At 45.9% G+C, this 25,597-nt stretch overlaps 1 protein-coding gene across 1 annotated transcript; it reads right to left on the bottom strand.

The window, feature by feature from the left end:
• Positions 1-740: 740 nt before the first annotated feature.
• Positions 741-20,058, bottom strand: LOC119975791 (gastrula zinc finger protein XlCGF49.1-like). The gene is made up of 3 exons (XM_038815647.1): positions 19,926-20,058; positions 2,483-3,439; positions 741-2,087 (listed from the first exon to the last, which is right to left on the bottom strand). Exons 2-3 carry the CDS (start codon positions 3,079-3,081, stop codon positions 2,030-2,032), a joined length of 657 nt encoding a protein of 218 aa, XP_038671575.1. The 5' UTR covers positions 3,082-3,439; positions 19,926-20,058; the 3' UTR covers positions 741-2,029.
• Between the last annotated feature and the right edge of the window lie 5,539 nt (positions 20,059-25,597).

The following is a 25,597-nucleotide window of genomic DNA, read 5'->3' as shown; positions in this document are numbered from 1 at the left end:
TCATATATTTTTTAAAAATAGGCTTTTGGGGAAATGTTTTTACCTGGGATTTGGGATGATCAAACTGGTTCAGATCTCACCCAGGTAACATTGGGCCCATATACATGAAGTAATATTTCTCGCTGCTCCTCACCCTGCCAGGGCAGATACTGGTTCTCTCCTTGCCGTTCAAAGCTCCTCATGCAATTGTTGCGTCCAGCATGCTGTTGCTGCTGTATCAAGTAATTAAACATAACTGCTTTGTGTGCAGAAATTCATTCCCACAGTGTGTAGTGGAATTCAGTCATTTAAAACACATGAGCAATAAATGGTAGCAGCACTGAAGGGATAGAAGCTGTGATGGCAGCAGGAAATTACCAGAATTATATTGGAGGGATTAAGAAGCATGCAGTGCCTGTATGAAACATGCTTTTTTTTCAGAAGTATCTATATGAAATTGGAGGGAGGGGGAAGGAGTGGCAGGATGAAATTGCAAGAAATAGAAAGGACTTCCAGTGAGGAGTTGGAGGGAGTGGAAAGGAGAGTCAGTGTGAAATTGGTGGATGGAGGGGGATGCTACATTGAACCGAAATCCAGTGAAAAGCATTTTTCTGTGGCCAACAGAACATACACAGTTTGTACATTGTAGACAAAAAAGAATAATCAACAGAGTACATTGACAAATGGGACATCGACAAACAGTGATTGGTTACAGTGCAGAACAAGGGGCCAACCAAAGCAAATAAATGAACAAGAGCAGCATAGGGCGTCGTGAATAGTGTTCTTACAAGTAACAGATCAGTCCAAGGGGGAATCGTTGAGGAGTCTTGCAGCTGTGGGGAAGAAGCTATTCCTATGTCTGGATATGTAGGTGAGAGACGGATGAAGTCAGAGTACATGAACTCCTCTCCCATAGACTTTTCTCCTCTTCAGAAATAATTGCGAGCCAGTGTTTTGAAGGAACAATGTGTCATGCAGTAGAAATACACAAAGTCAAATCTTGGCTCTGCTGACTCATATATCACAGCAATACTGAGCAGAGAGTAATAGAATGAAGGGCCGATATATCTTGGCATGATTAGGAACAATGAGAAGGTCCTTACCGGGCTGCTGTTTCACATTCATTTCTGGGTGGCAATCTGGGACTGGGACAGCCAGATGCTGGGAGCACGACACCTGCTGCCTCTGTCACTATGGGAAGTATCTACTTTCGGATGGATCATCAGCAGGGGAAAATGTAGCAAAGCAAAATGAAATTGTCCTCCTTTGAGGAAAAATGACTATTTAAAGCAGTACATACCTTGGAATTTAAAAGTGCATTAATTCCCTTTGTGGAAGCAGCAACGAGGAGGAATCAATATACACTGAGCCATTGCAAACATCCTTTAATGATTCTGTAATTTTCTATGAAATGCTAGAAATTGTACGCGGATTTTCGAGATGCAGAGTGTACTGACTGTCTTATGCTGTGCTTTCGTAGGTTTAAGTGAACCCTGACATCTGTACATTAAAACTGAACTTAAACTTTGATTGGTTCATTCTGTCTCACATAAACCAACCCCACAGTCACCAATCTCCTTCTAAAAGAAATAAACCAAGCTCAAAATCAAAGACACTAATCTCCTCTTGTCTGACATAAACCAACCTCACATACCCTGACTCTAAAATCCTTCTGTCTGATATAAACCAACCTCACAGTCATAGATACCAGTCTCCTCCCATCTTAGATAAAAAAAGAACAAAGTCACTGCCACCAATTGCCTCCTATCTGAAATAATCCAACCTTAAAATCACTTACACCAATCTCCTCATGCCTGGCATAAATCAACCTCACAGTCCCTGACCCTTATATCCTTGTTTGTGACATAAACCAACCTCACAGTCAGTGACACCAGTCTCCTCCAGTCTGATATAAAGACCCCAAAGTCACTGCCACCAATCGCCTCTGAAAAGATGTAAACCAACCCTACAGGCTCATAAAGAATAAAAACGACACATTACTTGCATTGGATTTGTCTCCATTCTCATGCCAAGGGAATTGTTGAGCCAGTCACGTGAAGTAACATTTGGGGACTCTAGTTTCTCCATCAATTCCCATTCCCTTGTTTCTGTTGAATAATGGGAATGCAACTGTGTGTAAATATGCAAGTTTGTAAGAATGATCAGCACAGACAAATCAGCACTTTCCAACTGGAGATGTTAATGAGTAGAACGTTTCAGACATTGAATATAAATATTGCACTAATATTAATTTACAATAGCAGTAGAATGTATAATTTTATTGTAAAATAATTTATGGTGTGAATTTAGGGGACAGTTGACAGGCAGTGGTTCTGAAAGGGGCTCTGAAGCCTTAACAGGAAAAAAACATGTTATCTATCTAGCATATTCAACTCTCGGCTAGGTATAGAGCTTACTAACATCAGCAGAAAAAAACATTGGCTGAATTAACATGGTTCAGTACTGGGTATGATTAACAGTAGCAATAACAGAAGATCCAAACCTCTGCAGTCTCATGTGAACTTGTTGGTGTCTCAGCAAGTTAGAAGACCGATTAAATCCCTTCTTACACATGGAGCAGATGAATGGCTTCTCTCCGGTGTGAACACGCTGGTGTGTCAGAAGTTCGGACGAACGGGTAAATCCCTTCCTACAAACAGAGCAGGTGAATGGCCGCTCCCCAGTGTGAATGCGGTGATGAGTCAGCAGGTGGGATAAGTGAGTGAACCTCTTCCCACAAATAGAGCAGGTGAATGGTCTCTCCCCAGTGTGAACTCGCTGGTGGGCAATCAGGTGGGGTGACTGCCTGAAACCCTTTCCACAGTGAGTGCAGCTGAATGGTCTCTCATCAGTGTGAACTCGCTGATGTGTCTGGAGGATGGAAGACTGTGCGAATCCCTTCCCACAGACAGAGCAGGTGAACGGCCTCTCCCCGGTGTGGCTCCGTTGATGATTTCTCAGCTCAGATGGATAATTGAATCCTTTATCACACAGAGAGCATGTGAACGGCCACTTTCCAGTGTGGCTGCGTTGATGAAGTTCCAGTTTTGATGGGTAATTAAATCCCTTCCCACAGTCTCCACATTTCCAAGGTTTCTCCATGTTGGTGGGGTTCTTGTGTCTCTGCAGGTTGAATGATTAGTTGAAGCCTGATTCACACACAGAACATACCTACGGATTCTCTCTACTGTGAATAGTGCAATGCTTTTGTTTTTAACGAAGTGTAACTGTTTAAAGCCCTCTCCACAGTCAGTGCAGTCCAAAATTAACTTGAGTGTCTGTCGCAGTGCTTTTCCAGTCACACTGATTTTGAATTATTTTCCCACAGATAGAATAGGCAAACATTTTGGTTTCCACATTCAAAGACTGCTAATATTTAGGTCATGATGAACTGAGTGCTGCTGTCAGGTCGGGATGTGATGTTCGACTCAAATTTCTCGATCGCTCCTCTTCAAATGCCCTGTAAAAGCCGTTCAAAAAGTCATCATTGTCACTGCAGGATGGAAATTCAAAATAGACCATTCTAGGTTCTACAGAACATTCTTTCCTCACTTGTTGACTGAAAGTTGTAAATCCCCAATCCAGGCACTTTTCCGCCTCTGACATTACTAAATCTAGGTGTTCCATTCTACATTCACTTGTTCCCCTCCATCTCCTCACCTGAAGATGCTGACTTTGACTGGGTTCTGGTCTACACTCACTGGTTTCCCTGAAAATCACTCTCCTTCCCCCCTTGAAGATGGACGGGTACCATTCATTATGATGCTGAGCTTTGACAAAGTCATCCAGTCTCGAAGTTTAGCTCCATTCTCTCTCCACAGACCTGCTGAGATTCAAAATCCAGCATCCACAGAATTTTTTTTTCTCCATACTTAACTATTTGTCTCCAATATGAGACTTGTTCTTAAGCTGTCTATGTGATGATCTTCAACAATAAGAGTTAAAAGGCGTGTCCACTGCTCTGAGCTGATGCTTCACATGTGCACATTCCAGCAGGGTCACTGGACCTTCGTCCCAATCCCTCAGTAAGTAACAGCAGTGACAAGAGTAAATGAGTAACAGGCGGGACCCAGATTCTAAAGGCTTTCTCAGGCGCAATTAAGAATGGACAAAAAAATGTAGAAGCTGATTACAAACAAATGACACTGCAAGTAGGATCACCGGTATAACAGGAGGCCAGTCAGCCAATTTAGACAATCCACCATTCAAAGAGATCATGGGAACTTTGTTTCTTGCTCTTCTGCAGCATTTTAATAGTGCCCTAATGTAGTAAAACGTTGCAAGTGGTTGACAAGCGCAGAATCAGATAGAAAGTGACACCAAGCAGCCTTCCACCATTTTGAATAGAATTATTTGAAGATATGCAAGATACTGAACCCCATGTTACAAAGAAGGAGCAAATACTCATTGGTGAGCTGTATCAGGCACCAGATGGCACATTTTAAAGTGTTTTCAATGCAAAACACAGGCAGTGGAAACAAGGCAGTAAGCTCCCGCAGTAGAACAAAATGGAAGATTGACGAGCGAACAGGAAACAGAGAATTGACATAAATTAGTCTCTTTCTAGTTGTCAGGATGTAACGAGTGGTGTGCCACAGTGTTGTTGCTTCAACCTTTTACAATTTATATGAATTGACTGAGGTGAAGGGATGAAAATGATGGTTGTGAAATTTGCTGATGACTCAACGGTACCACTATTGTTTCACAGCTCCAGGATCCCAGGTTTGATTCCCGGCTTGGGTCACTGTGTGGAGTCCACGAGTTTGCCCCGTGTGTGCGTGGGTTTTGTACTGGTGCTACGGTTTCCTCCCACAAGTCCCGAAAGATGTGCTGCTAAGTAATTTGGACAATCTGAATTCTCCCTCTGTGTCCCCAAACAGACTAGGGGCTTTTCACAGTAACTTAATTGCAGTATTAATGTAAGCCTACTTGTGACAAAAACGATCACTATTATTATAATTTAAAAGATAGGTAAGCAAATTTCGAAGAGACATACGGAGGTTACAAAGGGATAAGGGTAGGTCAAGTGAGTGGGGAAAGATCTGGCAAATTGAGTATACTGCAGAGAATTGAGAAATGGTCCATTTTGGCAGGAAGAATGAAAAATAAATTATCTAAACGGCTAGAGATAGCAGAATCTTGAGTTTTAGAGGGATATTAATCACAAAGCCTGGTACGGAGATGCAGCCAGTAATTCGGAAAGATAATGGAATTATATTTTTCACTGTGAGGGGAATAGATTACAAAATTAGGGAGATTATCTTTCAGTTGTACATGAAGAAGGAGCCGTGCTCCGAAAGCTCGTGTTTGAAACAAACCTGTTGGACTTTAACCTGGTGTTGTAAGACTTCTTACTGTTCAGTTGTACAGGGTATGGTGAGACCACATCTGTGTATACTCTTGGTCTCCTTATTTATAGAAAGATGTAAATGTATTTGAAGCAGTTCAGAGAAGCTTTACGAGACTAATACCTGAATGGACAGGTTGACTCATTAGAAAAGTTCAGCTTTATACACTGGAGTTCAGAAGAGTAAGAGACAATTTTATTGAAACCTTTAAGATCCTGAGGGGTATTGGCAGGGTGGATAGGAACATAAGATCCAGGAGCAGTAGACAATTTATCCACATTGGCCGCCTCCGCCATTCAAAACGATCATGCTAGATCTCCTCGTGGCCTAAACTCCACTTTCCTGCCCATTTTCCATAACTCCCACCCATTGCTAACTGAAAACCTATCTATCTGATCCTTAAACTAACCCAATATCCGAGCAACCTCTGTGCTCTGAAGTACTGAACTCAACAGATTTTGAGAGAAGTAAGTTTTCCTCATCTTTGTTTAAATCTGCTACTCTCTTTCCTAAAACTCTGACCTCATGTTCTAGATTACAGGGTCATACAGTCATAGAGTTTTACAGCACGGAAAGAGCTCCTTCAGCGCTTCGTATATCTTGTATACAATGGCATTTCAAGTGCTCATTCAAACACATCTTAATAGTTGAGGGTTCCCACCTCTACCATCCTTTCAGGCAGTGAGCTGCAGATTCCAATCACCCTCTAGGTGAAAAAGGTTTTCCTGACATCTCCTCTAAACCCACTGCTCAGTACCTTAAATCTATGCCCCCTGGTTATTGACCCCTGAATTAAGGGGAAAAGTAGCTTCCTATCCACCCTATCTATGTCCCTCATAATTTTATACACCTTGGTAATATTCCTCCTCAGCCTACTCTGCTCCAGGAAACAACCCCAGCCGATCGAGTCTCTCTCGATAGCTGAAACACCAGCACAGGCAACATCCTGGTGAATCTCCTCTGCACCCTCTCCAGTGCAATCACTTCCTTTCTATATTGTGGTGACCAAAATGCATACAGTACTCCAGCTGGATCCTAACCAGTGTTTTATGCAGCTCCAGCATAACCTCCGTGATCTTATATTCAATGCCTTGGTTAATAAAGGCAAGAATCACATCGGCCTTCTGAACCACCTTCTCTACTTTTTCTGCTGTCTTTAGAGATCTGTGAACCAAATACCCTTTGATCCTCTGTACTTCCTAGGGACCGACCATTCATTTTGTATTCCCTTGTAAGTCCTCCAAAAATGCATTACCTCCTACTTTTCATAATTGAATTCCATGTGCCACTCTTCTGCCCATCTAACCAGCACATCTATGTCACCCTGCAATCTAAGGCCTTGCTCCTCACAATTTACCACAGCACCAACTTTTGTGTCATCTGCGAACTTACTTATCATACCTCCTACATTCCCATCCAAGCCATTAATATACACTACGAACCACAAGGGACCCAATCTGATCTCTGGGAGCACCACTTGACACAGGCTTGCAGTCATAAAAATAATCTTCAACCATCACCCTCGACCTCCGACTACTGAGCCAGTTTTGGATCCAGTTTGCCAATTGTTCTGGATCCCAAGGGCTCTTACCTTCTTCATCAGGCTCCCATGTGGGACTTTGTCAAAAGCCTTTTTAAAGTCCATGTGGACTACATCAACACACTCCCCTCATCTACACACCTGAACAACTGCTCAAAAATAGCCATCTAATTTGTAAGACAAGGGGCGCGATCTCACGGAATTTGTTTTAAGTGTGGTAGCGAGCGGAATTAGCTGGGTGTTTCCCGACGGCAGACCCGGCAAGGCCGTCACTGGTATCTAACGTTAATTAGCCCACTTAATAAACCCCCACAAGATTTACGTTATAAATTACTGTCCCGCCAGCTTATTCACTGGGACCACGCCCAAACGCTGCCCATGAACAAGGGAGAGCAGCACTTAAACCGTTCCCTCAGAGCAATCCCCAGATAGCACACAGCCATGTCACTGTGGAGACCAACATCGCGATTCGGGGATCCGACCTGGTCAGACACATGGACGCGGTCGAGTCCTCCGAGGGGCTCAGTGGGACAGCCACAGGGAAGCAAGGGCTGCCTGGGAGGGGGTGCAGCAGGCTTCAGGGCAAGGAGTATGACCAGGAGGACTGCCACTCAGTGCCGTAAGAAGTTCAATGATCTCAAGTGGACTGAATGGATGAGTTGGCAACAGCCCCCTGACACTGGTCATCCATGTCATCCCCGGCTCCCCCCTCTCCCCTGGTGACTGCGCCTGGCACCAGCCCCACCCGCTGCCCAAGGCTACACTGTGCCTGGCACGACACACCTCCCATGCCAATCCCCGCTGACTTTGCACCTGGCACCGGCTACCCAGCACAATGTCACGCCTGTGCCGCAGCACATTCTGGCACCAAATGGCACACCTCCACCCATGCCTGGCAGTCTGCGAAATTAGTGAACAAGCTTCTGGGGCAAAATCTGATGAGAACCAGATGCACATCAGGTGGAGGCAGGAACGACCAGGGGAGACAGCAATTGAAGGTCTGCTGGGTCTAAGCACCCATCTGAGTCCCCATCAGATGTCGTGCCTTTGGACCCGGCCTTCTGGAGCTAATGCAGTCTATAGGGTGCTGCCATGAAATTCAGAGGAGGATGTCAGTGGCCCGACAGCCGGTCCTTAGTTGATTGAAGGAGTCCCAGAGTCCAACGGCGCAGGAGATTGCGCTGGCAATGCATTGCACCAATGCCAACACTGCAAGGGTGGCGACAACAGTGGAGAGCCATGAGTATGGTGTCCAATGCGTAGCTCTGTCAGTGACGGCCATGGCTGAATGCCTCAACAGCATGTCCAAGTCACTGGGGGAATGCCCTTGATGCAGGTGGACCTTTCTGAGATGCTGCAGAGTATTTCCCTGTCTCTCCCCTGTCCCCCTGGGGGCTCCCCCACCCTGCTCACTGAAGCAGTGGCACTGGTGCCCTGGGCTGACTGCCCGATTTTCAAAATGGCTACTCACATCCTCGGATCCCCGTAGTATCCATTTCGCTGGCTTCATGTTTTTCAATAGTTGCACTGAATGGCGCTGCGTGACCGCTCGCTGGGGAGGCGGTAAGATCACAGGTGACCATTCAATAGGGGATCTTTCCCTTTAAAGTTATGGAGATTGGACTTAATTGGTGCTTATTGGTTTCTCGCCACACTGCAGAGGGATCCTGAACTCACCAATGGGAGCAGGCCAGTTAGATCTGAAACCAGTCAGCACATGGCGTGGTTCCCGAATTTGGCCTCTCCCGCTATCCAACAGGCTGGTTCATTTTCACGCCCGTTGTGACGAGGCCGGTACATCGTGCCCATAATCTCTCTTTTACAAAACCATACTGACTATCCTTAATTAATCCTTACCTCTCCAAGTGGAGATTCATTCTGTCCCTCAGAATTCTATCCAGTAGTTTCCCTAACACACTGGCCTGTAATACCATGATTTGGCCCTAATTCCCTTCTTGAATAAAGGCACCACATTTGCTATCTGCCAGTCCTCTGACACCTGCCTGTTGCCAGAAAAGATTTGAAAATATTTGCCAGAGCCGTTGCAAGCTCCTCCTGTGCCTCCTATGGCAGCCTGGGATGCATCTCATCTGGCCTTCGGGTTTTATCCACTTCTCGGCCCGTTAGAACTATTAATACTGCCTCCCTCTCAATGTTAAGTCATTCAAGTAAATCACAATGTGCTTCCCTGATTTCTTTACCTACATCATCCTTCTCCATAGTGAACACAGATACAAAGTCCTCACTTAAAACCTCACCGATATCTTCAGGTTCCACACACAAATTGCCACATTGATTGTTAATGGGCCCTACTCTTACCCTGCTCAACCTCCTGCTCTTTATATAATAAAACTCCTTTGAAGTTCCCTTTATTTTACCCACTAGTGCTTTTTCATTCCGCTTCTTTGCTTTTCGAATCTATTTTTTAAGTAACCCCCTGAAATTTGTATATTCCTCTGGGGCTTCCACTGTTTTGAGCTCTTGGTATCTGTCATGAGCCTCCCTTTTTACCCCTTATCCAATGCTGGTGACCCCTTGATATCCAGGGTTCTCTGGACTGATTGCTCCCACCCTTCACTATCATGGCCCTGTACATTCTCTCTTTTTTGAATGAGTCCCACTGCTCTGATGTAAATTTTCCTACGTGGATGCTACAATAAGTAGTAGTTAACTTTGGACAGATCCTGTCTTATTTTATTAAAATTAAGATTGTCCCACAAGAGGAAGCATCCACCCTCCATCTTAGTAAATACATTTTATCATCTTACATACCTCAATTAGTTCTCTCATTCTTGAAGCTCGAGAGAGTATAGGCTGAAACTGCTGAAACTCTTCATAAGACTGATCCCTCATCTCTGGAATCAATCTCGTGAACCTGCTCTGAACTACCTCTAATGCTACTACGTGCCTCCTCAAATAAGGGGACCAAAACTGTGCACAATACTCGAGGTGTAAACTTACTAATGCCTTGTACAGTTGCAGCAACAGTCGCTGCTTTTACACTCTATCCCTTCAGCTACAAATGCCTGTCTATATAGGAGGGGCAGAAGAGAGGAAGAGCAATAGTGATTCGAGATTCTTCGGTGCACGGTTTTGCAGTGGTTAGCACTGCTGCCTCACAGTGCCAAGGACCGGGGTTTGGTCCTGGCCCCGGGTCACTGTCCGTGTGGGATCTGCACATTCTCCTCATGTTTGCGTTGGGGTAAGTGGAAAAATTGGAAAGAAAAGTCATAGGGGATTCTATAGTCAGGGGAACATAAAGGCGCTATTATGGCCGTCAACAAGTTGCCAGGATGGTGTGTTGCCTCCTTGATCCCAGGATTCAGGATGTCACTAAACAGCTGCAAGGCATCCTGCAGGGGGAAGATGTAAGGCAGAGGTCATGGTACATGTTGGTATCAATGTCACAGATGGAAAGAGGGATGATGTCTTTCTAGCATCAAGAAATCAAGAAGCTAGGCAGGAAACTGAAAAAACAGGACCTTTCGGGTTGTAATCTCTGGATTACTCTCAATGCCATGTACGAACAAGCACAGAAATAGAAAAAAAGCACAGATGAATGCATGGCTTAGGATTTGGTACAGGAGGGAGGATTTTAGATTCCTGGATCACTAGGACCATGGAAGGTGAGACCACATGCGGGACTGTCTCCATTTGAACCATAGTGGTACCAACATCCTTACGGGTCAGTTTGCTGTTGGGATGAAATTAAACTAAATTCAGCAGGGGAAGGGGACACAGACTGTTTGCGGAATAGGGGCATAGCACAATACAGGAAATCAATCGGTGGCCCTAATGTCTGTTACCGTGAAATGTTTCGAGCGGCTAGTCATGAGATGGATGAACCCCAGCCTCCCAAATGGTCTTGATCCATTGCAGTTCGCCTCTGGCGGCAACCGATCCACAGCAGATGCTATCTCTCTGGCCCTAGAATCAACTCTTGAACATCTCGACAACAAGGACACCTACGCCAGACTGATCATAGACTGCAGCTATGCCTTCAACACCATTATCCCAACCAAGACTAAAACCAAACTCTGCAACCTTGGACTTATCCCCTCCCTGTGCAGCTAGATCCTTGATTTCCTCACCAACAGACCGCAATCTGTCAGGATAGGTAACAACACCTCCTCCACAGTAATCCTCAACACCGGGGCCCCGCAAGGATGTTTGCTCAGTCCTCTACTGTATTCCCTATACACACATGTCTGTGGCTAGATTCAACTCCAATTCAATCTATAATTTGTAGATGATACGACTGTGGTGGGTCGTATCTCAAACAACGTTGAATCAAACCACAGAAGGGAGATAGATCACTTGGTTGATGGTGTACCAAAAACAACCTCTCTCTAACTGCTGGAAAGATGAAGGAACTGATCGTCAACCTCAGGAAGCGTAGCACGACACCACCACCCCGTCTACATCAATGGCTCTGAAGTAGAGAAGGTCGATAGCTTTAAGTTCCCAGAGATCACCATCACCAACAGTCTGTCCTGGTCCACTCACGTTGATGCAACAGTCAAGAAAGCCCAACAACGTCTCCACTTCCTCGGGAAGCTAAAGAAATTCGGCTCAGAGTTAAAGAGCTTGATTCTGAGCTTCTGATGCTGCAACACATCAGGGAGGGGGAAAGGTTCCTAGACACTGTGTTCCAGGAGGCAGTCACACCACTCAGAATAAATAACTTAAAATTTGGCCAGTGGTCAGGGACAGGAGGATGAAACAGGTAGAGGGATTCAGGAGGTAGGGTTGCTGGAGCCTCAGCCCTTGCCCCTGTCCAGGAGGTTTGTAATTCTTGTTCCCTGTGTGCAGAGGAGTGGGGGACTGCAGGGAAGATGAGCAAACTGAACACAGCACCGTGGTACAGGGAGCCGTTCAAGTGGGGGGAGAGAAAAGAAATGTAGTCATAATTGCGGACAGTACAGTTTGGTGCATTGATACTGTGTTCTGTGACCAGGATCGAGAGTCCCGAGGGCTGTTTTGCTGCCTGGTGCAAGACGTGTTTGTTACGTGAATTGGACATTCTCAATTCTCCCTCAGTGTACCCGAACCGTAGTGTGGCGACTAGGGAATTTTCACAGTAACTTCTTTGCAGTGTTAATGTAAACCTACTTGTGACACTAATAAAGATTATTTGTACCAATGATACAGGTAGAACAAGGCAGAGGTTCTGCTAAGGGAGTTTGAACAGCTAGGAGCTACGTTAAAACGATTAACCAAAAAGGTAATAATATCTGGATTACTATCTGAGCTACAAGCTAATTTGCACAGGGTGAATAAGATTAAAGAGGTAAATGCGTGGCTCAGAGATTGGTGTGAGAGAATTGGGTTTGAATTTATGAGACCTTGGTACCAATATTGGGGAAGAGGGGACCTGTTCCGATGGGACGGTCTTCATCTGAAGCAGGCTGGGAACGGAGTCCTGGTGAGTCACATAACTAGGGCTGTGTATAGGGCTTTAAACTAAATAGTGGGGGAGAGGGTTCAGTTGTATGGAGAATTAGAAAATCAAAGTTAAAGGAGAAGGTAATGGTGAGGTCTTTAAACTAGTTAAAGGGGACAAGAGGTCGGGAGAGGGTAGTACAGTTTCCAGACCACGTAATAGAACAGATAGAAGGCAGGAATTTAACCTCAGGTGGAGCAAAAAGGGGGATAAATATGAGAATGCAGGACTGAGGGTATTATACTAAATGCGCACAGAATACGGAAAAGGTAAATAAATGAGCTTGTTGCACACATTGAAATTGGCCGGTACGATGTTGTGGGCTTCACAGAAACGTGGCTGCAAGGGATCAGGGCTGGAATCTAAATATCCAAGGATATGTGTCCTATCGAAAGGACAGGCAGATGGGCAGAGGGGGCAGGGCTGCATTGTTTGTAAGGAATGAAGTTATATCAATAGCAAGAAGGATGTGGATCAGAAGGCACAGAGCTGTGTGGGTAGAGTTGAGGAATCACAATTGAAAAAAAGACCCTGATGAGAGTTTGTCTGGTCCCCCGAGCAGTAGTCAGGATGTTGGGCAGAAACTACAATCAGGAGATAGAAAAAGCACATCGGAAAAGTAATACTGCAATAATCATGGTAGACTTCAATAAACAGGTGGACTGGGAAAATCAGGTTGACAGTGGATCCCAAGAAAAGGAATTTGTAGAATGCATACAAGATGGTTTTTTTGGAGCAGCTGAGGTAAAGCCCAGTAGGGAACAAGCAATTCTGGTTTTAGTGATTTGTAATGACGCAGTCCTGATCAGGGAACATAGAACATACAGTGCAGGAGGCAATTCACCCATCGAGTCTGCACCGACCCACTTAAGCCCTCACTCCCACCCTATCCCTATAACGCAATAACCTCTCCTAACCTTTGTGCACATTAAGGGCAATTTAGCATGGCTAATCCACCTAACCTGCACGTCTTTGGACTGTGGGAGGAAACGCAGACACAGGATGAAGGTGCAGACTCCTCACAGACAGTGACCCAGCACGGAATCGAACCTGGGACCCTGGCGCTGTGAAGCCACAGTGCTATCCGCGAGCTATTGTGTTGCTCTTAAGGTGAAGGAATCTTTAGGGGGAGTGACCACAATATGATAGAATGGGCGGCACAGTAGCACAGCGGTTAGCACAGGTTCTATTCCCGGCTTGGGTCACTATCAGTGTGGAGTCTGCACGTTCTCCAAATGTCTGTGTGGGTTTCCTCCAGGTGCTCCGGTTTCCTCCCACAAGTCCCGATAGATGTGTTGTTAGGTCATTTGGACATTTTGAATTCTCCCTCTATGTATCCAAACAGGCGCCGGAATGTGGCGACTAGGGCCTTTTCACAGTAACTTCACTGCAGTATTACTGTAAGCATACTTGTGACAATAATAAAGATTATTATTAGATTATTAATGTTAATTTACCCTGCAGTTTGAGAGGGAGAAGCGAGAATCAGATGTAACGGTGTTACAATTGAATAAAGGCAACTACAAAGACATGAGGGAGGAGCTGGCCAGAGTTGATTGGAAGGGAAGCCTGGCAGGGAAGACAATGGCACAGCAATGGCAGGAGTTTTTGGCGGTTTTCGGGAGGCACAACAGAAATTCATCCCAAGGAGGAGGAAACATGCCAAAGGGAGGATGAGGCATTCTTGGCTGACGAGGGAAGGCAAAGAGAGCATAAAAACAAAAAAAAAACATGCAAGTTGGTCAGTATTAGTGGGAAGCCAGAGCATTGGGAAGCCTTGAAAAGCGAGCAGAGGACAACTAAAAAAGCAATAAGGGGGGAGAAGATGAAATATGAGAGTAGGCTGGCAAGTAACATAAAAGAAGATAGGAAGAGTTTGTTTCAATATCTAAGAAGTAAGAGAGAGACAAGAATAGACATTGGACCACTGGAAAATGAGGCTGGAGAAGTAGTAATAGAAAAGAACAAAATGGTAGAGGAACCGAATAGTTACTTTGCATCAGTCCTCACGGTGGAAGACACCAGTACGATATCAGAACTTCAGGAGAATCAGGGGGTAGAGGTGAGTATAGCGGGTATTGGGGCTGGTTTAGCACACTGGGCTAAATAGCTGGCTTTGAAAGCAGACCAAGGCAGGCCAGCAGCACGGTTCAATTCCCGTACAAGCCTCCCTGAACAGGCGTCAGAATGTGGCGACTAGGGGCTTTTCACAGTAACTTCATTTGAAGCCTACCTGTGACAGTAAGCGATTTTCATTTCATCATAGGAGAAGGTTCTGGAGAAACTGAAAGGTCTGAAGGTGGACAAATCACCTGGACAGGATGGATTACACCGCATGGCTCTAAAAGAGATAGCTGAGGAGATAGTGGAGGCATTGGTGGTGATCTTTCAGGAATCACTGGATGCAGGGAGGGTCCCAGAAGACTGGAAAATGGCTAATGTAACACCCTGTTTAAGAAGGGAGGGAGGCAGCAGATGGGAAATTATAGGTCGGTTAGCCTGACTTCAGTCATTGGTAAGATTTTAGTGTCCATTATTAAAGATGAGATTGCGGAGTACTTGGAAGTGCATTATAAAATAGGACTGAGCCAGCCTTCCTTCATTAAGGAGAGATCATGTCTGACAAATCTGTTAGAGTTCTTTGAGGAGGTAACAAGGAGGTTAGACACAGGAGAACCAATGGAGGTGATCTATTTAGATTTCCAAAAGGTCTTTGAGAAGGTGCCATATAGGAGGCTGTTAAATAAGTTAGAGCCCATGATGTTAAGGGTAAGATACTGGCATGGATAGAGGATTGGCTGACTAGCAGAAGGCTATGGCATAAAGGGCTCTTTTTCAGGATGGCAGCCGGTGACTAGTCGTGTGCCTTTGGGGCGGTGTTGGGTCCACTGCTTTTCACAATATACATCAACAATCTGGGAGAAGGGACTGAGGCCACTGTTGCTAAGTTTTCAGATGATACAAAGATATGCAGAGACAGGTAGTACTGAGGATGGTGGGGGGCATAGAAGAACTTGGACAGGCTAGGAGAGTGGGCAAAGAAATGGCAGATGGAATACAATGTGGAAAGGTGTGAGGTTATGAACTTTGGTGGGAAGAATGGAGGCAGAGACTATTTTCTAAATGGTAAAAGGCTCAGAAAATCAGAAACATAAATTGACTTAGGAGTCCTCGTTCAACATTCTTTTAAGGTTGACGTGCAGGTTCAGTCGGCAGTTATGAAGGCAAATGCAATGTCAGCATTCATGTCGAAAGCACTAAAATACAAGAGCAGGGATATACTTCTGAGGCAGTATAAAGCTCTGGCCAGATCCCACTTGGAGTATTATGAGCAGTCTTGAGCTCCGTTTCTAAGGAACGATATGCTGGCCTTGGAAAGGGTCCAAAGGAGATGTACAAAAATGATTCCTGGAATGAAGAGCTTGACACATGGGAGCAGTCGAGGACTTTGGGTTGATATTCTTTGGACTTTAGAAGGATGGGGGGAATCTTATTTAAACTCTCAGGATACTGAGATGCCCAGATAGACATGGAGAGGAAGTTTCCACAAGTAGGAAAAACTAGAACCTGAGGCCACAGCCTCAAACTGAAGGGACGATCATTTAAGACTGGGGTGAGGAGGAACTGCTTCAGGCCAAACTGGGTGAATTTGTGGAACTCTTTGCCACAGAAGGCTGTGGTGGTCAAATCAAGTGCCTTTAAAACAGAGATAGATAGGTTCTTGATTAATAAGGCGGCGATCAGGGGTTATTTGCAGCAGGCAGGAGAATGGGATGAGAAACATATCAGCCATGACTGAATGGTGGAACACATTCAATGGGTTGAATGGCCTAATTGTGCTCCTATGTCTTATGGTTATGGGGGTGGATTCTCCGCAGACCAGCGCCAAAATCGCTTTCGGCTCGGGGGTGGAGAATCCACTTTCCGGCGATTCCCTGGTACCCGAACTTCGGCGTGATCACGGAGTACACTGCGCAGCTGGGGCCCGTTGACAGAGGCCTCCTCAGCGATCCTCCGCTCGGCGTGGAACTAACCTGCTATTGCCGATTGAGATGCTTGCATGGCAGCTGCAGACTCGGTCCCCGGCCACCCTGGTGGGGAGCGTGAGGATCGGACCCCATTGGGGAGGCCTTATAGATGGCCGGGGGTTACATCCGCACGGTTAGATGCACGGGCGCTTGGCCGATCGGGGGGGGGATCTAATTTTTGCGTCTGGCTCCGCGGTCCGAGTCTGCCATGGAGCTCAGCCTACCGATGCTGTGTGCATGCGCGGACTCCAAACCGGAAGTGTGGGGGGTCATATCTACAAGTAAAGGGTCCAAGCTAGCCCCCTGCAGGCATTGCTCCACTTTTTCACAGGAATCTCTGGAGTAAACCTCCAGCGTTTCTCCGCCAGTGTGGGAACATAGTCCCATTTTGGGAGAATCCAACCCATGGTCTTTCAAGGGAGTGCAGCTGTTTCAAGTTTCAAGTAAGTAAGGTAAGTCTGAATGGCTATTATTGCCAGGATTATTACAGGTGAAACAGATGAGTTAAGGGCAAGGATTGCCACAAGGAATTGTAATATGGTAGCCATCATTATGTTGTGGTTGAAAGGAGGGACAGGATTTTCCGTTCAACATTCCGGGACACAGAATCTTCAGGCAAGATAGGGGAGGGGGTAAAAAAAGAGGAGACATTGCATTATTAGTTAAAGAGTCAGTTGCAGCAGTTAGGAGAGTTGGTATCTTGGAGAGGGTTTCGAATGAAGCTTTGTGCATAGAGCTTAGGAATACAAAAAGGGGCAGCCACATTGTTAAGTGTTTACTATAGCCCCCAAGAGAATCAGCGGGAAATTGAGGAGTATATATGTGCACAATTCGCAGGGGTGTGTAAAAATAACAATTGGGTAATTATATTAGGTAATTTAATGTTTCCCAACATTCATTGGGATAACTAAAGTGTTAAGGGGCTTATGTGGAGTACATTTCTTAAAATGTATGCAGGACAACCTTTTAGGTCTATATGTAGAGGGATCAACAAGGGATGGCAGTGCTGGACCTAAGTCTGTGGAATGAAACCGAACAGATGGCGTGGGAGCATTTTAGTGATAGCGACCACAACATGATACAATGTCAGCATGTTGTGGACTGAGAAATAGACATGTGGGAAAAATAAAGTTTTGGATTGGGGAAAGAGTAGATTTGAGTAAAATCAAGCAGGATCTGGCTAAGGTAGACTGGGAAAAGCTGCTTGTGGCTTCCCCACAGAAGAACAGTCAGGACGGGGGGTGGGGGGGGGGGAGTTGTTCAAAAAGGAACTGGGGAGGGTACGGGTCTAACATATTCCCTCTAGTGTGATAGGAAGGAGTAACAAGCCCAGAGAACCACATTCTCCCTGTGTCTGCATTGGCTTCCTCCGGTTTCCTCCCACAAGTCCCAAAAGACGTGCTTGTTAGGTGAAGCTGACATTCTGATTTTTCCCTCAGTGTACCCGAACAGGCGCTGGAGTGTGGCAAGTAGGGGCTTTTCACAGTAACTTCACTGCAATGTTAATGTAAGCCTACTTGTAACAATAATAAAGATTATTATTATTAGATATTCAGGATACGATGAGGAGGAAAAGACAGGCTTTCAGCAGGTACAAGGGGAGCAAATCAGCAGAGGCATTCGTAGAGTACAGAAAGGTCAGCCTGGAGTTTAAGAAAGCAATTAGGAATGGAAAGAGAATTCATGAGAAAGCTCTGGCTGGTAAAAGTAAGGAAAATACCAAGATATCCTATAAGTATATCAATTGGAAGTGAATAACGAGGGAAAGAGTAAGACCCGTTAGGGACCAAGACAGCAATCTATGGGTGGAGCCAAAATAGGATGTTGAACAAATATTTCACATCTGTCTTCATCCAAGAGAATCAGGAAGCAGGTATGGAACTTAGGGAGGCAGACAGCAAGGTCCTTGAGAAATTTAATTAACCCTTTGTTGATCTTTAAAAGTTCCCCAATCTTTCAACCTGCGACTAGCCTTTGCAATATGATATGCCTTATTTTTTTCTCTTTTTGTTATCTTTAACTTTCTTGGTTAGGCATGGATGTTTCTCTCTTCTGACAATCTTTCTTCCTCTCTGGAATATATTTTAGTTGGGGAGAATTGAATATCTCCTTAATCAATTGCTCATCAACTGTCCTACCTTTTAGGCTTTCTTTCTAGTCCATACATGCTAAGCCTGTCCTCATGCCAAAGTGATTACCTTTGTTTAACTCCAGAACCTAACTGTGGGGCTCCAGTTTGTTGCACTCAAACTAAATTTGAAATTCTATCATGCTATCATCACTCTTTCCTGGAGGATCTATAACTATGAGGTAATTAATTAATCCCTCCTCATTATACACCAAATCCAAAATAGCCTGCTCCTTGGTTGGTTCAACAACTTATTGCTCCAAGAAACAATCTCTAATACATTCAATTAACTCTCCGTCGAGGATCATCTTGCCAATTTTATTAATCCATTCTGTATGCATATTAAAAGCATCCATAAATATTGTAGTCCCTATCTTACGAGCCTCCAATATTTCCTGGTTTATACTGTGCCCCACTGCTGAACTACTGTTTCAGGACCTACAGATTACTCCCGCAAGACTTACATCCTTTGCCATTTCTTATTCCACATCTTGATCTCCAGTGCCTCCATGATTTCTCACTACAGCACTGATCCCTTCCTTTACTGGAAAAGCTACACATCTCCTTTTCCTTTCTGTCTATCATTCCGAAATACCGAATACCCTGCTTGGGTTACTGTCTGTGCGGAGTCTGCACGTTCTCCCCGTGTCTGCTTGGGTTTCATCTGGGTGCTCCGGTTTCCTCCCACAAGTCCCAAAAGATATGCTTGTTCGGTGAATCGACATTCTGAATTCTCCATGTACCCGAACAGGCGCCGGAGTGTGGCAACTAGGTGTGTTTCACAGTAACTTAACTGCAGTGTTAATGTATGCCTACTTGTGACAATAATAAAGATTATTATTACTGTATTCAACTCCCACATCTGGTTCCTTGTGGAGGTGAGGTTTCTACTTGCGGCCACATTTCTAGCTCGGGGTCACTGTTTAAAAATAAGGGATTGCTGTTTTAAAACAGATCAATTTTTATTCTCTCAGAAGGTCATGAATCTCTGGAACTCTTTTCCTCAAAATGAAGTGGATTCACCAGTGTTCCGAAAGCTACTAATTTGAAACAAACCTGTTGGATTTTAATCTGGTGTTGTAAAACGTTTACTGGGAATATTTTAAGTCAGAGGTAGATAACTTCTTGTTATCAGGAGGGAAGGCAGGAATGTGGGGTTCAGGTTACAAACAGATCGTGCATTATCTCATTAAATAGCGCAGCAGGATCGACAGGCTGAGTGGCCTCACTCCTGCTTCTAATTCCTCTTCATTTGACCAGTCTGCGACGGGTGCAGCGCATTGCGCAGGTGTAGGAAGGTCCCGCCCCACGCAATCAAGACTGCACAGCGCGTGCGCACTGCGGCTGGAGGAAGGCAGCTTCAGGATCTTTCTGTGCAGGTCTCAGGCCCCCGAGTCAGGCCGGCCGTGTGCGGCGGATGTGCTTTGCAGAGATTTGCGGGGGTGGAAGCGGTCGTTACCGTTAAATCGATGATGCATCGTTCCACGTAATCGGATGGTGCAGCGCCTCCCTTATCCTGTCCGCCGCTTACCAGCCTCCTCACATTTCGACCGAGCCGATTCGGAACAAAAGACCCGTCCAGAATTCTCCGCGCCTGGCCCGAGTGAGCATGCGCACTGTCAGGGCCTCGGCAACTGACCAGGCCGAATAGAGCGGTTTCTGGGGCGCAGGGGATTGTGGGAGCGCAGCCGCCAATCATTGGGTGAGCATTTTATTTCAGTCTGAGGTGGGATGCTATGTTACATGAAACCTTTCTCCCTCCGCATCTGTAGCCCGACGTTCTGCATATTTCCAGTGTTTTCCCTTTAAAAAAAATTACGAGCTATTGTTCTCTGCAGCCGAGTGCATGGGTCCTCGAAGGCCTGCCGGGTGCCAAAGTTCAGGACATCACCTCACCACTGGAGCAGGAGTTGGAGGGAAAGAATCCAGTTGCAGTGGGCCACCTTGGTGCCAACCACATCATTAGGATGAAGAAAAAGGTCCTGCTGAGTGAGTATGAACATGGAACCACAAGATCCTACAGCGCAGTAGGAGGCCATTAGCCCATCAGGTCTGCACCAACCCTCTGAAAGAGCACCCTAACTAGGCCCAGTCCTCTGCCCCATCTCCATAATACCACCCAACTGCACCTCTTTGGACGCTAAGGGCAAGGTTAGCATAGCTAATCCAGTTAGACTGCACACTGTTGGACTTTGGGAGGAAAACAGAGCACCTGGGGGTAACCCACGCAGACACCGGAGAATGTGGAAACTCCGCACAGACAGTCACCCAAAGGCTGGAATTGAACCCGGGTGCCTGCTGCTGTAAGGCAACAGTGTTGACCACTCTGCCACCATGCTGCCCAAACAGGAGCTAAATAAAAGAACAGAGGTAGGAATGCAATGATCTGTGGATTACCACCTCATCCAGCAAACTAGCATAGGGTAAATAAGATCCAGGCATTTCTCCCCAGCAAAGATTTCAGGGCGAGAAATATGTTTCAATTCATGGAGCACTGGCACCAGTCGACATGTTTTTTTTATCAAGTAGAGAGTCAAGGGTTATGGGGATATGGTGGGAAAGTGGAGTTGAGGATTTTTTTTTTTGCAATGTTAAAGTACCCAATTGTTTTCCAATTCAGGGCCAATTTAACGTGGTCAATCCTTCTATGCTGCACATCTTTTGGGTTGTGGGGGTGAGACCCACGAAAACATGGGGAGAATGTGCAAACTCCACATGGACAGTGACCCAGGGTCAGGATCAAACCTGGGTCCTCAGCCATGTAAGGCAGCAGTGCTAACCACTGCACCACCATGCCTCCCCGGAGTTGAGGATTATATCAGATCAGCCATGATCTCATTGAATGGCGGATTAGTCTTTATGGGTCGAATGGCCTACTTCTGCTTTTATGTCTTATGGTCAGTACTGGAGAAAGAGGTAGCTGTATCATGGTAACTCGTTTTATCTAAATCATGCAGGTTCCAATGTCCTGGCAAGTTGCATAAATAGCGCCTTAAACAGATTTCAACCAAGTCATGGGGACAAGGGTTCACCTCACAAGGGATTTGGAAATTTAAAGAGAATTTACAAGGCAATTGTGCAGGGTATTGATGCAGGTGATGGTATTCCGAGTGTGACAGGAAGGGACAGTGGTCCATAAAAAATGGTCAGTTGGGGGAAAATGTCTAAAAACTAGCACAGGAAAAATGGTTTCAGGTGCAATCCAAAGTTAAAATTTGAAGCAATGGAAAGGATGTTGATGTGGGTAAACACAAGATGTGTGGGAGAGGAAGTGATAGATAGTTTAATGGTAATGATGCATTATAGAAGGAGATCCATGCATGGATTCTTAGTGAAGAGCGAGGCTGAGAGTGGAGCCGTGGATATATAAGAATGTGAGAAAGCGCTACACTGAAATGGAACCGGGAGATAAAGAGCACAAGAAAGAGTAAGACTGAGCATGGAATGCCAGCTGGAGTTCTGGGCTGATGTCAGGATTCAAAAATGACATGGGGCAAATGGAAGCAACAGATTGGTTGTGTACAGTCGTGTAAGTAATTGCTCCACAGGTCAGGGTGATGAAAACCGTAAAAGTCCATGGGATGTAATGTGGCAAATTGGATACAAAGTTGGGTTACCAACAGGAAATAAAGGGTAATTGTCACTGGCTGCCATTGCGAAAGGAAAGCTGTTTTGAGTGGTGTGCTGCAGGGCTATCTGTTGGGACCTCTGCTGTTTGTTTTATATAATAAGGATTTGGAGTTGAATGTGTGGGGGCAATTTATAATAATTTTTATTGTCACAGGTAGGCTTACATTACCACTTGCAATGAAGTTACTGTGAAAAGCCCCTCGTCGCCACACTCTGGCGCTTGTTTGCGTACACAGGGGGAGAATTCAGGATATCAAATTCACCTAACCGCACGTCTTTCGGGACTTGTGGGTGGAAATCGGAGCGCCAGGAGGAAACCCACGCAGACACGGTGAGAACGTGCATACTGCACACCAACAGTGACCCAAGCCAGGAATTGAACCTGGGATCCTGGAGCTGTGGAGCAACAATGCTACCCACTGTGCTACCGTGGTCAATTTGCAGACGACACAAAAATTGACCATGTAGTGCATAGTGCAGAGGCTCCAAAGTGAGAAAGATAGGTTGGTGGAGTGGGCAGGAAAGGGGCAGTATGAGGTAATGCAATTTGGGAGGGCAACAGTAAAAGAGAATACATAATAGACGAGAATATCCTGAGAGGGGTCGATGAAGTTAGAGATCTTGGCATGCAAATTCACAGTTCGCTAAAGGTAGCACTACAGATAGATAAGATCGTAAAGAAGGCATGTGGAGCGCTTGCCTTCATTGGCCTTCAAAAGTAGGGATATAATGATGGACACTGGTGAGGCACAACTGTATTGTGCCCAGTTCTGGTCACCACATTAGAGGAAGGACGTAATTGCTCTGAAGAGGGTGCAGAGAAGATTTACAAGAATGTTGCCGGAGTTGGAGAATTGTAGCTACGAGGAGAGATTGGTGAGGTTGGGTTTGCTTTTCATGGAACAATGAAAGCTGAGGGGTGGCATGATTGAGGTATACCAAATTATGAGGGCTGGAGAGCACACAGGAGGAATCTGTTTCCCTTGGCAGAGAGTTCAAAACAGTGGCCATAGACTCAAGCTGAGTAGCAAAAGGATTAGAGGTGGGATGAGGAAAAACATTTAGACAGAGGATTGTGGGTGACTAGAATTTGCTGCCTGAATAGATGGGGGAGGCAGGGACCCTAAACTCGTCTTAAGTACCTGCATCTGAAATTATGTAAGCTGCAAGGCTATTGGCCACGTACACAAAGATGGGATTAGAAATGGCACCTGTCTTTTTTCAAAAAGGGCTGGGAGAGAGGAGAGAGTTCATTTCAAAAAGGGCGGGGGAGACAAGAAAGTTCATTTTAAAAAGCACGGGGAGAGCCGATGGAGTTCACTTCAAAAAGCACGGAGAGAGAGGAAAGACTTAATTTCAAAAAGCGAGGAGAGAGTCAATTTCAAAAAGCGTGGTGAGAGAAGAGAGAGATCACTTTAAAAATTGTGGGTAGAGAGGGGAGTGTGCATTTCAAAAAGCGGGGGTACCAGAACCAGGGGGCATAGCCTCAAAATAAGGGGAGAAGATTTAGGACTGAGTTGAGGAGGAACTTCTTCACCCAAAGGGTTGTGAATCTGTGGAATTCCTTGCGCAGTAAAGCAGTTGAGGCTACCCAGTTGAATATTTTTAAGGCAAAGATAGGTAGATTTTTGAACAGTAAAGGAATTAAGGGTTATGGTGAGCAGGGAGGTAGGTGGAACTGAGTCCAGAGAAAGATCGGCCATGATCTTATTAAATGGCGGAGCAGGCTCGAGGGGCCACGTGGCCAACTCCTGTTTTTTATTTTATTTTATTTTTAAAATATTTTTATTAGGTTATTTGCACGTTTTTACTTTAAGAACAATAAAAGCGACATAAACATGGTACAATAAACATTTCCACCCCATCACAATCTTCACACACCCCAACCATAAAACAACAGTCCAGCCCTCTTTCTCCCCCCTTTGGAATTCTGCTTCTCCTGACGTTTTAATTTTCCCCGAGAAAGTCGTCAAACGGCTGCCACCTCCAGGTGAACCCAACCATTGACCCTCTTAAGGCGAACTTTACTTTCTCGAGACTGAGAAACCCAGCCATGTCACTAACCCAGGTCTTTACACTTGGGGCCTTTGAGTCCCTCCACATTAATATGATCCGTCTCCGGGCTACCAGGGAGACGAAGGCCAAGACGTCGGTCTCTTTCGCCCCCTGCACTCCCGGCTCTTCCGACACTCCAAAGATCGCCACCTCCGGACTCGGCATCGCCCGTGTTTTGAGTACTGTGGACATTGCCTTAGCGAAACCATGCCAAAACCCTCTAAGCTTCGCGCATGACCAAAACATGTGGACATGATCTGCTGGGCTTCCCGCGCACCTCGCACACCTATCCTCTACCCCAAAAACCTTGATCATCTGGGCCACCGTCATGTGTGCCCGGTGGACTTCCTTGAATTGTATCAGGCTAAGCCAGGCACATGATGAGGATGTATTAACCCTGCTCAGGGCATCCGCCCTCAGACCCGCCTCTATCTCTCCTCCTAGCTCGACCTCTCACTTGCCCTTAAGCTCTTCCACCGGAGTTTCCTCCACGTCCAAAAGTTCCTGGTAAACATCTGATACCTTCCCCTCTCCCACCCAGGTAGTGGAGACTATCTGTCCTGTATCTCCTATGGCGGCAGCAGCGGGAAGGCCAGAAACCGCCTTCTGAAGAAGTCTTGCACCTGCAAATACCTAAACCCATTCCCTGCTGGCAATTTAAATTTATCCCCCAAGGCTTTCAAGCTGGGGAAGCTCCTGTCTATAAATAGATTCCCCCAGCCTCCTAATTCCTCCTATCTCCGGAACCCGCCATCTAGCCTACCCGGTACAAGCTGATGGTTATTATAAATCGGGGTCCAAACCGATGCTCCCCCCACTCTCTTATATCGCCTCCATTGCCCCCAGATTCTCAGAGCCGCTACCACCACCGGACTTGTGGCGTATCGGGCCTGCGAGAATGGAAGAAGTGCCGATATCAGTGCTCCCAAACTTGTGTCTTTACCTGACGCCGCCTTCATCTGCTCCCACACCGACCCCTCTCCCACTACCCACTTCCTAATCACGGCTATATTAGCTGCCCTGTAGTAATTGCAAAGGTTCGGCACAGCTAAGCCACCCCCCCATCCCCCCCACCCATCTGCGCTCCAACAACACTTTCTTCAATCGCGGGGTTTTACCTGTCCACACAAAGCCCACAATAACCTTATTTACCCGCTTGAAAAAGGCCCTTCCGACGAAGATGGGGAGGCACTGAAAGACAAACAGAAATCTGGTGAGGACCGTCATTTTCACGGTCTGTACGTTCCCCGCCAGTGATAGCGGGAGCATGTCCCATCTCTTAAAATCCTCTTTCATTTGTTCTACGAGCCGGGATAGGTTTAACTTGTGCAGTGCCTCCCATTCCCGGGCCACCTGGATTCCCAGGTACCGAAAGCTCCTTCTTACTGTTCTAAATGGCAGCTCTCCCAGTCTCTTCTCCTGCCCTCTTGCCTGGACCGCGAACAT

Source organism: Scyliorhinus canicula, chromosome 13 (assembly GCF_902713615.1).
Source record: "Scyliorhinus canicula chromosome 13, sScyCan1.1, whole genome shotgun sequence".
Taxonomy (NCBI): Eukaryota; Metazoa; Chordata; class Chondrichthyes; order Carcharhiniformes; family Scyliorhinidae; genus Scyliorhinus; species Scyliorhinus canicula.
The sequence above is the reverse complement of the archived record's forward strand: the minus strand, read 5'-3'. Positions and strand labels throughout refer to the sequence as shown.

What these genes read in the sequence shown, in the direction of transcription:
- LOC119975791 (XM_038815647.1), bottom strand. Translation starts at nt 3,081, where the DNA reads ATGGAGAAACCTTGGAAATGTGGAGACTGTGGGAAGGGATTTAATTAC. An exon ending in GTTCACATGAGACTGCAGAG is followed by an intron (nt 2,088 to 2,482) that starts GTTTGGATCTTC and finishes ATTATTCAACAG; the next exon opens with AAACAAGGGAATGGGAATTG.